The 13,439-nt window shown below is 36.5% G+C and overlaps 1 protein-coding gene and 1 non-coding gene across 2 annotated transcripts in view; one reads left to right on the forward strand and one right to left on the reverse strand.

Annotated features, from left to right (window-relative positions):
• Window positions 1–513: 513 nt before the first annotated feature.
• Window positions 514–585, forward strand: Trnag-ucc (transfer RNA glycine (anticodon UCC)). Its single transcript has one exon. It is a non-coding gene; the product is annotated as a tRNA-Gly (tRNA).
• Window positions 586–3,549: 2,964 nt separating this feature from the next.
• LOC106138999 (uncharacterized) overlaps window positions 3,550–13,439 on the reverse strand; it is a 66,355-nt gene continuing 56,465 nt past the window's right edge. The window contains exon 2 of the mRNA XM_013340327.2: window positions 3,550–5,803. Coding sequence (XP_013195781.2) covers window positions 4,413–5,803 — 1,391 coding nt within the window. The 3' untranslated portion in view covers window positions 3,550–4,412. The remainder of the gene's footprint in view (window positions 5,804–13,439) is intronic.

Genomic DNA, 13,439 nt, shown 5'->3' on the forward strand with positions numbered 1-13,439 from the left:
TCCAGTGATTTAACTGAAAAGGTAACAAAAAACCTAAGCGGACGCGTTTATACTATACTTTTAGTTAAGATCGGATTCTCCCACCACTTGTAGTGACATGGCGCCCCTTCGACAGGTGTGTGTTTGTCATGCACGACGATCTCGGGAACATACGGTAAGTCCGTTTGACCCCTCGACTCTGGCACTTATAAATTTGAATATTTAAATATGAGTTACTTTTCGACCTAAGAGTCTGGAGATTTTTAGCTCTGTCTACCCCGTAATGAATAAAGACGTGATATAATATAGGTACCTATGTAGATAAACAATTCAATTAAGTGATTACTTAGTTAATTGTGAACTAATTTTGAGGATAATTTTTTGCGATGTGTTGTTACGAGTATTCGATCTATCGATAAGTAAGGGAAATTAATTTTAACTTTTTAAATTGATTAAAAACCATCGCAATTCAGTTCTCTGTGACTGTAATGGGTATAAATTTATTTTATCGATATTTTCGACATTATCGCACAAGCGATGGTGGTGTAATGGTCAGCATAGTTGCCTTCCAAGCAGTTGATCCGGGTTCGATTCCCGGCCATCGCACACTTTTTTTTATTTTTGAATGTTTTTTTTTTATTCATAATATTTTATTTATAAATGACAATGATTAAATTTCTATACATTTACAATTACAAAATAATTCAAATGTTTAATAACAATTCAACAAATATTGAAGTTTTTTTTAAAAAGTGTTTTTCAAATTAGTAGTGTCCGACCGAAGGTCTATTTTTGGCCGAAGCCGAAGCCGAAGCCGATTAATCGGCTATCGCCACAACCTTCGGCCGAAGCCGAAGCCGAAGCCGAAGGTTTATATTCTCTCAGCACTCAGTAATTAATTTTGTTCAATATTGTCTACAAGCTACAATTAATATTAAAATCATTTCAAAACCTCAATATTGAAGGTTTATATATTGACTGTCTCATATAGAAGTTGATGATATATCAAAGAGGTGGTTGGTTTAGAGATAAACTAGCTGTTGCCCGCGACTTCGTCCGCGTAAATTTCGAGTTGAATTTTAATCATACAGTCAGATACAGACAAACAAAAAATGTAAAAAAAAATTCTCTATCCGTTTCAGTCAAAATATTAAATGTACAGAAAAAATATTTTTACCGTTTTATTATATGTAGTATTTTGATTTTCAGTTTTTTTACATAAAATACTCAAACAATACAAAAAAAATATATTTTTAATAATAAAAAATATCTTGTAAATGTTGGGATTCGAACTTGGACCGCCAACTTCACAGTCTCACGGGCTAACCACTGGACCATCGAAGCCGTTGCGTTGGTGTCGAAATTAAAGTAGACTACATACATATGGTCACGTCTTTATCCCTTGCGGGGTAGACAGAGCCAACCGACTTAAAAAGACTGAATGGCCACGTTCAGCTATTTGACTTAATGATAGAATTGAGATTCAAAAAGTGATAGGTTGCTCGCCCATCGCCTAAAAAAGAATCCCAAGTTTGTAAGCCCATCCCTTAGTCGCCTTTCACTTATATTTATATGTTATAGGTATAATGTCGTCGTATAATGATAAATGACTTTGAATTTTTAATTTCGTAACTTATTTGCCGGCATACTGATGCCTTGAGTTCATTCAAATGTCGATAACTTTTTTTTTTGTGAACCGATTTTGATGAAACAAACTTTAAATGTTATTCTGAGTTAAAAAGCAATTGGTGAAAGTTTGAAGTAAATCGGTTTAGTACTTTCGGAGATAATCGTGATCATACATACAGACAGACAGACAAGAAATTAAAAAAAAATATTTTTGCTTTCTATTATTCATTCTAAGTGTCCCTCTATCCATTTCAGTCGAAAATACTAAATGTACAGACAAAATATTTTTACTGTTTTATTATACTTATGTATAGATAAAAGTTTGTGATTTACCTACTGGTAAAAATAATGATTTGATTTCTTACAAAAACACTCGTTTAAATACACGTACGGACTTGTTTTAATGCATGCAATCAGCAATGTGATATTTTGACAGTGACTCCCCGCCGCCTCATGACTTTCGTAACAGTTCGTTCAATCTCGACGGTCGCTCGGACCTTCGGCGAAACCTTCGGCTTCGGCCGGATTTTGGGCCGAAGCCGAATGTTTCGCCGAAGGTGGATTTTTTGGCCGAAGGTGGCCGAAGCCGAAGCCGAAGCCGAAGCTTCGGTCGGACACTACAAATTAGACATCACTACTACTTACTTATGTGCTACCTAGGTATTTTATGTACTATGAGTAAAAACATCGTTATTCTGGGTATCTACGTAAGAAATCTCGTGTCTCCATCACTTCGAACATAATAATTACCTATATGTATTTTTCTGCAACGCGTGATTTCTTGATTCGCCAAGTTAAGTTTTTAAAAAATAATATTTATAAAACTTGCTATAGTTAATAGGTATTATTTTGAATGACTTGTATTTTTCATTCACTCAATTCATTTCGCTCATTTGAGTAGTTGTGCAATGAGAAAACAGAACGACCAAGAGGTCAAACAATTTCACAAACAAACAGACAGACGTTTTTTTTTTCAAATTCATTCTCGGTCACTATTTCTTCATCGTAATAAATTGTTTATTCAATTAATTATCACACGTCTTTCATTAAGAGATAAATAAAATCACAATGGAATTTCGTTTAAATATTTTTTATTTACCATTTTGACTAAATTTTACTTTTTTTTTAATAAATGTGCTTTGCGAATTCAATTTCTTATTTAAAGTATATATTGTCACGTGTTTTGTCGTTCATTGAATTTTCAACCTTCAAATTCCTAAAATAAATACCTACTTATATCTGATTTAATCTTTATTCTCTTGGTATAAGTCCCACTTACATTCTCACCTCTCTGGAGAGGAGCCTGAGAATTTTTAAACACTCAATAAATATACCGTATATATAAATGTACCGTGTGGTTCACGGCACCAATAAAAAAAAGAATAGGACCACTCCATCTCTTTTCCATCGATGTCGTAAAAGGCGACTAAGGGATAGGCTTACAAACTTGGGATTCTTTTATGGGCGATGGACTGGCAACCTGTTACTGTTCGAGTCTCAAAATTTATCATTGAGCCAAATAGCTAAACGTCTTTTCAAGGCTGTTGGCTCTGTCTACCCCGCAGGGGATGTGGACGCGGCGATATGTATGTAATAAATATAATTTTAGCTTAGCTTTAAAATTCAAAACTATATATGATATCTTATCGGAGATGGAATTTTATTCCAACAAATTGATGACGGGTATCTGAAGTGTATGGGTCAGGTTCCCCTGCAAAGGTGGCGGAGTTGACACGGGAGTCGCTTCGTGTAAAAATCATGTTATCTCCTGTTTCCGCTGGAATTTACAAAAATGTTTCCCAGCAGATATCTCCTTTACAGTCTACCTGCCGCCGCCAAATTTTATCTACATCATCATTTACTAGGCCGATAAAGATGAAAAGCTGGATATAGGTATTATATTCATCTAATAATGGATTTTGAGGGAAATGAAACAATATGTATGATTCTATATTTTATTGAAAAATATTGTTTTACAACATTGGTGAGGCTGATGAAGCAAGGGAATGTAAGTACCGACTGAACAGCTAATAAATACCGAGAGAAGAATAATAATAGTGACCGCAACAAAATCTGACTGACTGATATCTATAGCATATAAAAACCTCGTGTCACGATGTATGTCACTGATAAACCCCGAAACAACTGAACCGATTTTAAACTTACACATACATCTATAATTTAGGCTAATGTAAAATATAGGATAGGTTACCTTCAATTATTTATCATTTGGATGTCGTAAAAATTTATCATAATTACTAAGCCACAGATACAGGTTCAACTAGTTACATCAATATTTGAAGAAAAGAACATTACATTTGACAAATTTCATATTTAACTGACGGAGTCCCTAAATGATGACTAAATTTATCATTAATTACAAACATTTTGCCATTTTCATCATGATCTTTTTCACCTTATACACACATGTATGATTTACTAATTCTTATATCTCCTTTTTTACATAAATTTAATAGTTAACCAACTAATATAACGGTATACCGAATACAGCAACCGTAATGTACAATAAAATCTCTATCAAATTTCTTTACGTTGCTAAAACTACATTATATACAAACACCTATGATAATAATACGTTAACTGGATGAAGTACAACATGTACCCTGTTATTTACAATTTAGTAATGGACTTATATTTTAAGCTACACACTGTGCCTTTTATATATTAGTCCATATTATCTACATTTACAATAGACACGTATTAAGATTGCTACAAACTTTGTTTCCAAGATTGGGAGATAATTCGGCAATTGCTTTCGAGACTGCGAAATAGTTAAATAGTATCTAGACCATTATAGTGTTGCCTATAATACTCTCTTTCCCGCTGTCGATCAGCTCAGAGTAGCCAGATTCGTCGCTGCAAGCGCTGTCATTATCTCCGGTCCCTTTGAAGACCTCGGTCTCCGTGCTAGAGTTTAAGCTGTCGACATCAGTCAAATTGTCGATAGGTTCGAAGTTGAGAATACTGGGATCCGCTCGCAGAGGCGGATACGTGGATCTTCGGCGGAAACCATTTTTCTCACCGATTGGCACATGATTCACTTCCTCAGCAGTAGAAATGCTACCATCATTTCCATTCAAGCAACTCCTGCTGCTGCCTCTGATGGGAGTGCGCTCAAAACTCTGTAGCCTGCTGAAGACGGGCGCGTCGTCTTCACTCTCGGACTGATCCTTCTGTTCTTCCTGCGGGAAGTTAGAGGGAAGCGAAGATGGCTCGGTGTCGGAGGTGACCGTGCTGGCGGTCTCGCAGCCCGAAGAAACTGATCCATCGTCGCTGTCCGTGACGAGGAAGTTACTTTGAGATATCAATTGCAAATTCTTCTCTGCCGCTTCGGTCAGTTCATTCGTCTCCGCGATGGCTTCCAATCTATATTCCAGATTCTCGTGACTAGTTTCGTTTTCGTGTTTGTTCTTTTCGCTTTCTTGAACGAGGAGTTGGATCAGCTTGTCAGTGTCAGTTTCTGAACTGCCTTCGGAAACTGTTCGTGTCCTGCCCATGACACCTTCTGGACAAGACAGTTTGCGCGGGGATTTTATCTCTGGCCTTCGCCTGTCGAGGGCATGATTGTTGTAAAACACATCGCCCATGCTGCCCTCGCTCGTTTTCCTCGTCCAAGACTCGCCATTTTGTTTCGAGTTCATTTCTGCTTCTTCTTCGTCCTCTTCAGAGCAGAGCTCTTCAATAGCACCGAGCTTAGGTGCAGATTTGGACCGTTCTAGAGGCGGTCGATAGTTAGTTGAGCCGACGCTCAAAAGGATTTTTCTCCTCGGCATGCTCGGGTTGTCATAAATACTATTGGCGAGGCTTAGCCTGGCATTCTGTTTGGATATTCTGTCCTTTTTGAATTCGACTAACGCTTGTTTCAGTTTGACCTGTAGTTCTTCTGTTATTTTCTTTGATATGTTTTCTTTGGTGCAGAGAACGGCATGGCATCTGAGTTCGTGCTTGAGTTTCTTGCCCTCGTGGCGGTAGACCCAGCAGAAGAGTTTGGGGTAGTGGGGGGGACTGGCGCAGTACGTGATGCGATGGGACCAGTACTCGGTGAGGCCGTGTTCTTTGGTGAAGCCCTTGAGGCCGGAGTTGGTGACGGAGAGCTTCATCACCACGTCGGGCTTGGTGGACTGCTGGTAGTTGCGCCAGAGGGTCGCCAACGGCTTCTCTATGCAGCTCTCACCTGGAAACATGAGAGAAAACAGTTGAGTATCTGGGAAATTATTATCTTGCCTAAAAATGTGAAAATAAATGATTCGTTGAAAAGTTTTACAAATTATAAACATATATTTTAAGAGTATTATATAATTAGGTGTTATACTTTTAAAAGTAGTATTTATGCTACAGTAGTCAGAAATATTGATGTAGTTACTCAATTATATTTTATTTCATTGATCAGCCAACCTACAATACAAAATAGTGTCAGATTTAAAGACTTTTTCTTAGTTTTTAGTTTAAGTTGTATTCGTAAGTTAACTATTTTTTTATTTAACGAAACCTTATAGCCCTAGATAAGGAAATATGCATGTTAATGTGCACTTGACGATAGAAAATGGGAATATTTCCTGTTCAGTTTCATCCTTAAAGTTAACTTATTCAAACTGCGTCGGTGGAGTCAAGGCGAGCTACTAAATTGATATTATCTCTATTCTAAACATTGAACAAGTCTCTTGAGAGATTGTAAGGTGTCTGATCTGAATTTAATATATCTTTAGTGTAGGTTTTGGAAATTAACACTATTTATGTGGTAGATTAATTTTTTAAGATACTCAGTTGCTTATTAAAATGTATTTTCGCTAACTAACTAGCTTGAATGAACATCAAAGTATTATAAATGAAAATACATTCCGAGTTAATCTGTGTATAAATTTATTGCTCGAAAATAATTTTAATTTTAAGTACGTTTTGGCTGGCAACTTGTCTTTGCCTGCCTTTCACGGCTCACTGGACCAGAACGGGGATCCCAGGCCAATAACCCGGAGTGATTCCCGGAATTCACTCCTGATTTCTATCGGGAATTATCTTAATGAGGAGTTGTATGGATTACATATTTTGTGATAGTCCGTTGTTTTTTCCTGGATTCCTGGCACGCCCGTGTTTATCGCGCGTGAAACGGGATAGCGATAGTCTTTACATACATACATATAGTCACGTCTATATTCCTTCTGAGGTCGATAGAGCCAGCAGTCTTCTAAAGACTGATAGGTCACGTTCAGCTGTTTTCAAGATTCAAATAGTGACAGGTTGGCTAGCCCATTGCCTGAAAGAATCTCAAGTTTATAAGTCTATCTATTACTCGCCTTTTACGACATCCATGGGAACGAGACGGAGTGGTTCTATTCTTTTTATTTATATCAAAGACCGATAGTCATTCGCGCGATAATAAAGTATAAGATAGCCAATCCTTTTTTAGATATTTTTTTCTTTTTTGTCCCACATGTAGCCAACAATGATAATAAAATTTAATGCTAGTGTTACGTGGTCACAACAAACAGTAATACGTTTTTCAACAATAATAAAAACGTGTCAGAGTTACATAAAGTGTGCTACGCTAATTGATTTATTGATTTTCTATACACCGACAGTCAATTTACTGAATTGATTGAATGTGTTTAACCTACTTCAAAATGGGGCGGTTCTCGTACATACATACATACATACATAAAATCACGCCTCCTTCCCAGAGGGGTAGGCAGAGACTACCTCTTTCCACTTGCCATGATCTATGCATACTTCCTTCGCTTCATCCACATTCATAACTCTCTTCATGCAAGCTCGGCGGTTTCGGGTACTTTAATAATCTTCACTGACTGAATTTGATCTCTGCATGTAACAACTCCTGGGACAGTGCGAAAATATCTAAAAGAATAATACATACATATGGTCACGTCTATATCCCTTGCGGGGTAGACAGAGCCAACAGTCTTGAAAAGACTGAATGGCCACGTTCAGCTATTTGGCTCAATGATAGAATTGAGATTCAAATAGTGACAGGTTGCTAACAAATCGCCTAAAAAAGAATCCCAAGTTTGTAAGCCTATCCCTTAAGGAATAATTATCAAGTTAAATTGCATCGACGGTCTAAATAAGGATATTCACCAATGTTAATGACAATATCAAATTCGCCATGTTGGGAAGATCACGATTCGTGACGATTATACGCGAGTGACTTGTCGATTTTTAACCTCGACTCATGAAAATTAAAAGATTTATTTGTCTGTCTTAAATTTTTATTTTGATTTAACATGAAAGACGTACAAACAGTTCACTTTTACATTCAATTATAACAGTAGGAGACAGCTGATACATTTTTAACCGCCTTAAAAATAGATGGTTCTCAGTTCGACCTGTATGGATGGAGTTACGTATTTTGATATGTATGTATGTTTTACCGCGATTATCTCGCGTTTCGATGAACCGATTTTAATGCGGTTTTCATTAAAGTGTTTGTAACACTTCGGAGATGTTCAACCGGAACTTCAAAAAAGGAATATATCGATTGGAGGCGGTTCTCATTTTACTAAAGTTATTTTTAGGTCATACCATGGCTTCTATTGACGATGGAAGCAAACCTTGATCTACATTTCCTTCAAATAATCTCAAAGTATTATAAATATTTACTTGAAAATCGTTTGATCAGACACCGGGGGCGTTATTTCGTAACTGATCCAAAAAAGGCGTTTATTTCAGTTTTGTTTGCATTGAAAATTCCGGTTTAGATCTGTGTAATGTTAAATTTTCAGTCATCGCTATAGAATTTTAAAAAACGTAAGACTATAAAAGTCACGAGTACTGGTAAATATACAACTCAGCATGTATGTTTAGTCAAATATGTTAAATGATATTTATGCACACGCCATACCGCTCCAAAATTCATCTCACTTCCCAATGGTCTACTTGAAGAGATTTCTATTGAAATAAGTAGCATCATTGTACTACAATTACTGTATTAAATGCTCCTGTATATAAATTTGTGTACATAAATAAATAAAATCAATTGAAAGTTGTCATACTAAGTACATATTGCGTCTCATTTATGTGATTTATATTATTTATTTGAATCTAAATTCACAATGAACAAGGCCTTCAGTTCAGTCTTTACAAGACTGTAGGCTCTGTCTACTCCGCAAAGGTTATAGACGTGAGAATTTGTATGTATGTATGTATATTAATTCTTTTAAATACAAGTTGGTGCTATAAGGCATTTTTACTGATTTTTATGTTGTACGAGTGTATTTTCCATTTGAATTATAAGTACTAATAAAAGCTAGTTTAAGCATTAAAGCTCTGTTGTTTCACAAGAATACTGAACGATCTTTCCTTCTAATTTGTCCGTTTATGACGTACTTTTGAGGCACGATAGATACCTCCAATTACGAGCAATGGACCAGTTTATGGGCTATACTCCTGACTTTGTAAAGGCCGTGACAACTTTGCCGTCGGTGTTATTACAAATACACTGACTTCTTAGTTTCTTTGGATAGAAAAACTACATACATATATTAGTTTCTGACATGTCTAAGACTGTTGAGTCTTGAAACGACTGATAGGCCACGTTCAGCTGTTAGGCTTAATGATAGAATTGAGATTCAAATAGTGACAGGTTGCTAGTTATATAATTTATAAGCCTTTTCCTCAGTCGCCTTGCATGACATCCATGGAAAAGAGATGGAATGGTCCTTGTCTTTTTTGTGTTGGTGCCGGGAACCACACGGCAACTATACATTGTATTAAATATTATTGTAATAAATGACGGGAAAACAGTTTTTTTCTGGATAAAAGAATGTTTTTTTTATTTTATTTTATTTTATTGCGATGATTCCCATGGATGAAAAGATGAAATTTAATGATGGAGATATTTTGATTAGATTTTCGACATGTTGTAACATGTCTTGTCAGCAAGATAGCCGGTTTTATAGCCAAGTTGTGACGAGAAGGTGTTATGTTTATCGTCAGATCTTAGAACTGAATGGCTTTCCGCCAGAGTGAATTCATTGCTCGTTCCCCTGGAAACAGCCACTTTTACGTTAGTCGTATAAAAAATTCTGCTTTTAGTCTTAAAAGCTAGTTAAAAAAATTATTAAATAAATCACTATTAATCACTTAATACTTAATCAAAGCTATCGTTGACCTTCGAGTCTTGTGAATTTTGACTCTGCCTTAAAAGACTGAAAACTGACTTTCTACGACTACGTCCACATGGTGTTCATACAAACATTGATCCCCTTTTTTAACCCCTTCTCCCTCTTTTTTCGCAATCAAAACTAGCTTATGTGTTCTCTGTACTAAATTTCATCAAAATCGGTCCAGTGATTTAGGCGTGAAAGCGTAACAGTCAGACAGTTACTTTCGCATTTATAATACTTATAACATACGTACATACGTACATGTGGTCACGTCTATATCCCTTGCGGGGTAGACAGAGCCAACAGTCTTGAAAATGCCATTCAGGCCACGTTCAGCTATTTGGCTTGTTAATGCTTATGATAGAATTGATAATATAAGTAGGGATTATTTAATTTTCCATCATTAAGAACGTGGTCAACATTGTTGGCTCTGACTACCCGTAAGTTATAACGACGTGATTATAAACGTACCTATGTTTCTTTCTTACGAATTAATACGTGGGTATAACAACCATAAGTTTATTTGATGTAACTTTATTGATATTTTCCAACTCCTGCAAACTGTACAATCTTGAATCTTGGATGCTATCTGTTTTCCTGTTTGAGTCAGTAATCGTCGCGTCCTGCAAATGAACAGGTCTTCGCACATCCTAAATTGTTACGCGATAAAATCGCAACAGTTGGCCAATTAGCAACGCTGATATTAGGAAACGATTGCTTCTTTATTTGATAGGATTTTACTTGCAAATTTGTATTGATACTTGAATATGTATATTAATTAAATACTAGATCCGCCGGGGGGTTTCGTTTCGTGGTAATTTTGGTATAAAAGTATTTTATGTGTTATTTATTTATTTATTAAAACATTATTGGACAAAAAAAATTTACAAAGAGCGGACATAATGCCGTTTGGCATTCTCTACCAGCTGACTAAACAGAAAAACTTTAAGATGATGGGGCGATAAAGTGCACATACATACTGCCAAATACATGCATTACTATCATTATTTCAGGTTATCCCAAATCAAAAACGGTATCCAGTAGATTTTGCGTGAAAGAGTAACAAACATCCACACATCTTTACAAACTTTCACATTTATATGAACGAAAGAGTTTTGTAATAACGTTCATTAACAAACAGATGGAAATTAAAAAGAGATGGATGGACGGCGTAAAGGATAGAATGAGGAGAAAGGGAGTGACCAGTGAGATGGCTATTGACAGAAGTAATTGGAAAAAACTAACATACTGTGCCGACCCCGCGTAGAAAGTGGGAAAAGGTAAGGACGAAGAAGAAGAAGAACAAACAATGTTTTTTTTTATTCGTGTAAAATTCCTCATGTTTTTAATTTTCTGACATCCATAGCTAACCACGTTCAGCTGTTTGGCTCAACGATAGAATTGAGATTCAAATAGTGACAGGTTGCTAGACCATCGCCTAAAATAATCCCTTGTTCATAAGCATATCCCTTAGTCGCCTTTTACGGCATCCATGAGAAAGACATGGAATACAAACTATCACTACATGTCTGTATCAAATAACAGGTAACCATCGCCGCAACTCTTTCTACACTAATATCTAGAAAACCTTATCATGGTAAATTTTGTCAACAAAACACATTAGTGTGGATGAAGCGGAGAAAGTATGCAGAGATCGTGGCAAGTGGAAAGAGGTAGTCTCTGCCTACCCCTCCGGGAAAGAGGCGTGATTTTATGTATGTCGTATGTAAACACATTAGCATTAAAAAAAAACTAATATTCACTATGTCATCATTATTTGTCATTATTATTCACTATATCCGAGTGCTTACTAAGAAGCCTAAAAAAACATTTGCGGTAAGGGTGTAGTTACACAAGCGTCCACTCATTGCGACCTACTTGACTGAGGTCAGGATATTGTGTAATCAGCTTTATGTTATGTGGTCGATCATTGGAATTTCTTCTGTGACTGACTTTTTAGTTACTTATTCTTTATACTTAACATTGTAGCCATCGAAAAGTTAATTTCGGCATGATGCCTGCCCTTTCTAAATCTATAAACTCTTCCGTTACTGAGTGACTGACTGACAGACAACGCACAGTCGAAACTACTGGTCGTAGACAGCTGAAATTTGGAATGTAGGTTCCTTGGGATATGTAGGGGAGCACTAAGAAAGGATTTTTGGAAATTCAACCCCCAAGGGGGGGAAAAGGGGTAAAAACGTTTCTATGAAAAATCTTATTCCTTGGGTTTATAAACTTGAAACTTGGCATGAACACGTACATAGGCAAGTAAATATGTTTGACATTATAAGTTTTTTCAAACTACCCTCCAATCGTGATTTAGGGGGTGCGATTGGGTGACTGATTTATTAACGCACAGCCGAAACCGCTCGGTATAGGAGTCTGAGATTTTGAACAGAGGTTCCTTTAGTAACATAAGTGAGCACTAAGAAGGGATTTTTGAAATGTCAACCCCCAAGGGGGGGAAACGGGATAAACTGAGCCGGGGCTGCGGGAAAGTTCTAACGAGATACCGTGGACCCGGAACGCAAAGGGCAACTGAAGGAACGAGATGGGTTTTAGTCAGTAAAAGTCTGACACTCCCTTCCGTTCCACCCAGAGCGGGAGAGGTCATTTGATGATTTCCCATCCTTAAAAAAAAAAGACTTTGTATGACAACTTTCAGTCGTCTCTTTAACATACATAATAACATACATAATTATGTAAATACATGCATAACATTAATAACATCACGCCTTTAAATCCCTATTTTGTGTTAACACTACCCATACAAACAGCTAAAAGGAAACAAGTTAAGAGACGAAATTTGTCCGCATCCATTTTCACCTAAATTCTTAACGTTAATGAGATTTACTTTTTATTATCAGGTCAACCTAATAGCCTTACATGTACGTATAACTTCGTAAGAATTTTCTTTCAACTCCTAACCGTTGAGGAGTTGTACCTTCCATCATCAGCTCATTCACATGGGATGATGACTATCAGACGCAAATACTTAAACAGATCTATGAAATTGTCAAAAACGTAATTGCCTGTAAATTTGACGTTTGCCCTTGATTTCCCTGGAATACCATCATCAGATCCTGACTAGGTAACAACGGGACCAACTTGAAAGTATACTCTACCGATCAAAAAAAGAATCACGTAAATCGGTCCATAAATCTCGGCGTAATCGGTATGCATAAATAAAACACCCGAATTTTATTTTCTATTAACTATCACGAGGCTACATCATCCCTGAGTAACACAGGCTATATTTAATTCCAGTTGTAACAAGATTTCAGCCTGTGGAAGAAAAAGCCCTGTCGAGATCATTAAAAAACGCTATATATAACCGAATTACACGTGGGCGAAGCCGCGGGCGGAAAGCTAGTTTTTATTAAAATAAAAGGTATTAATCTCTCAGGATCTCAATTAAATCACTGAGCCGAGCAGCTGAACGTGGCCATTCAGTCTTTTCTGGACTATTGGCTCTGTCTGGGATATAGACGTGAGTATATGTATGTATGTATGTAAAAGGTATTAGGCTTCTTTACGACTGTGTACGCAAACGAAGCCGCGGATTTAAGTTATGATAGATAACTCAAAATACGCCAATAATATCCTGTGTTATATTTAGGTTTTGTAATAAAAGTTTCTTTGATAGCTCGAATATGAGATGACGGATATTTATTTATTCTTCAAAACCTG

Source organism: Amyelois transitella, chromosome 4, assembly GCF_032362555.1.
Source record: "Amyelois transitella isolate CPQ chromosome 4, ilAmyTran1.1, whole genome shotgun sequence".
Classification (NCBI taxonomy): Eukaryota; Metazoa; Arthropoda; class Insecta; order Lepidoptera; family Pyralidae; genus Amyelois; species Amyelois transitella.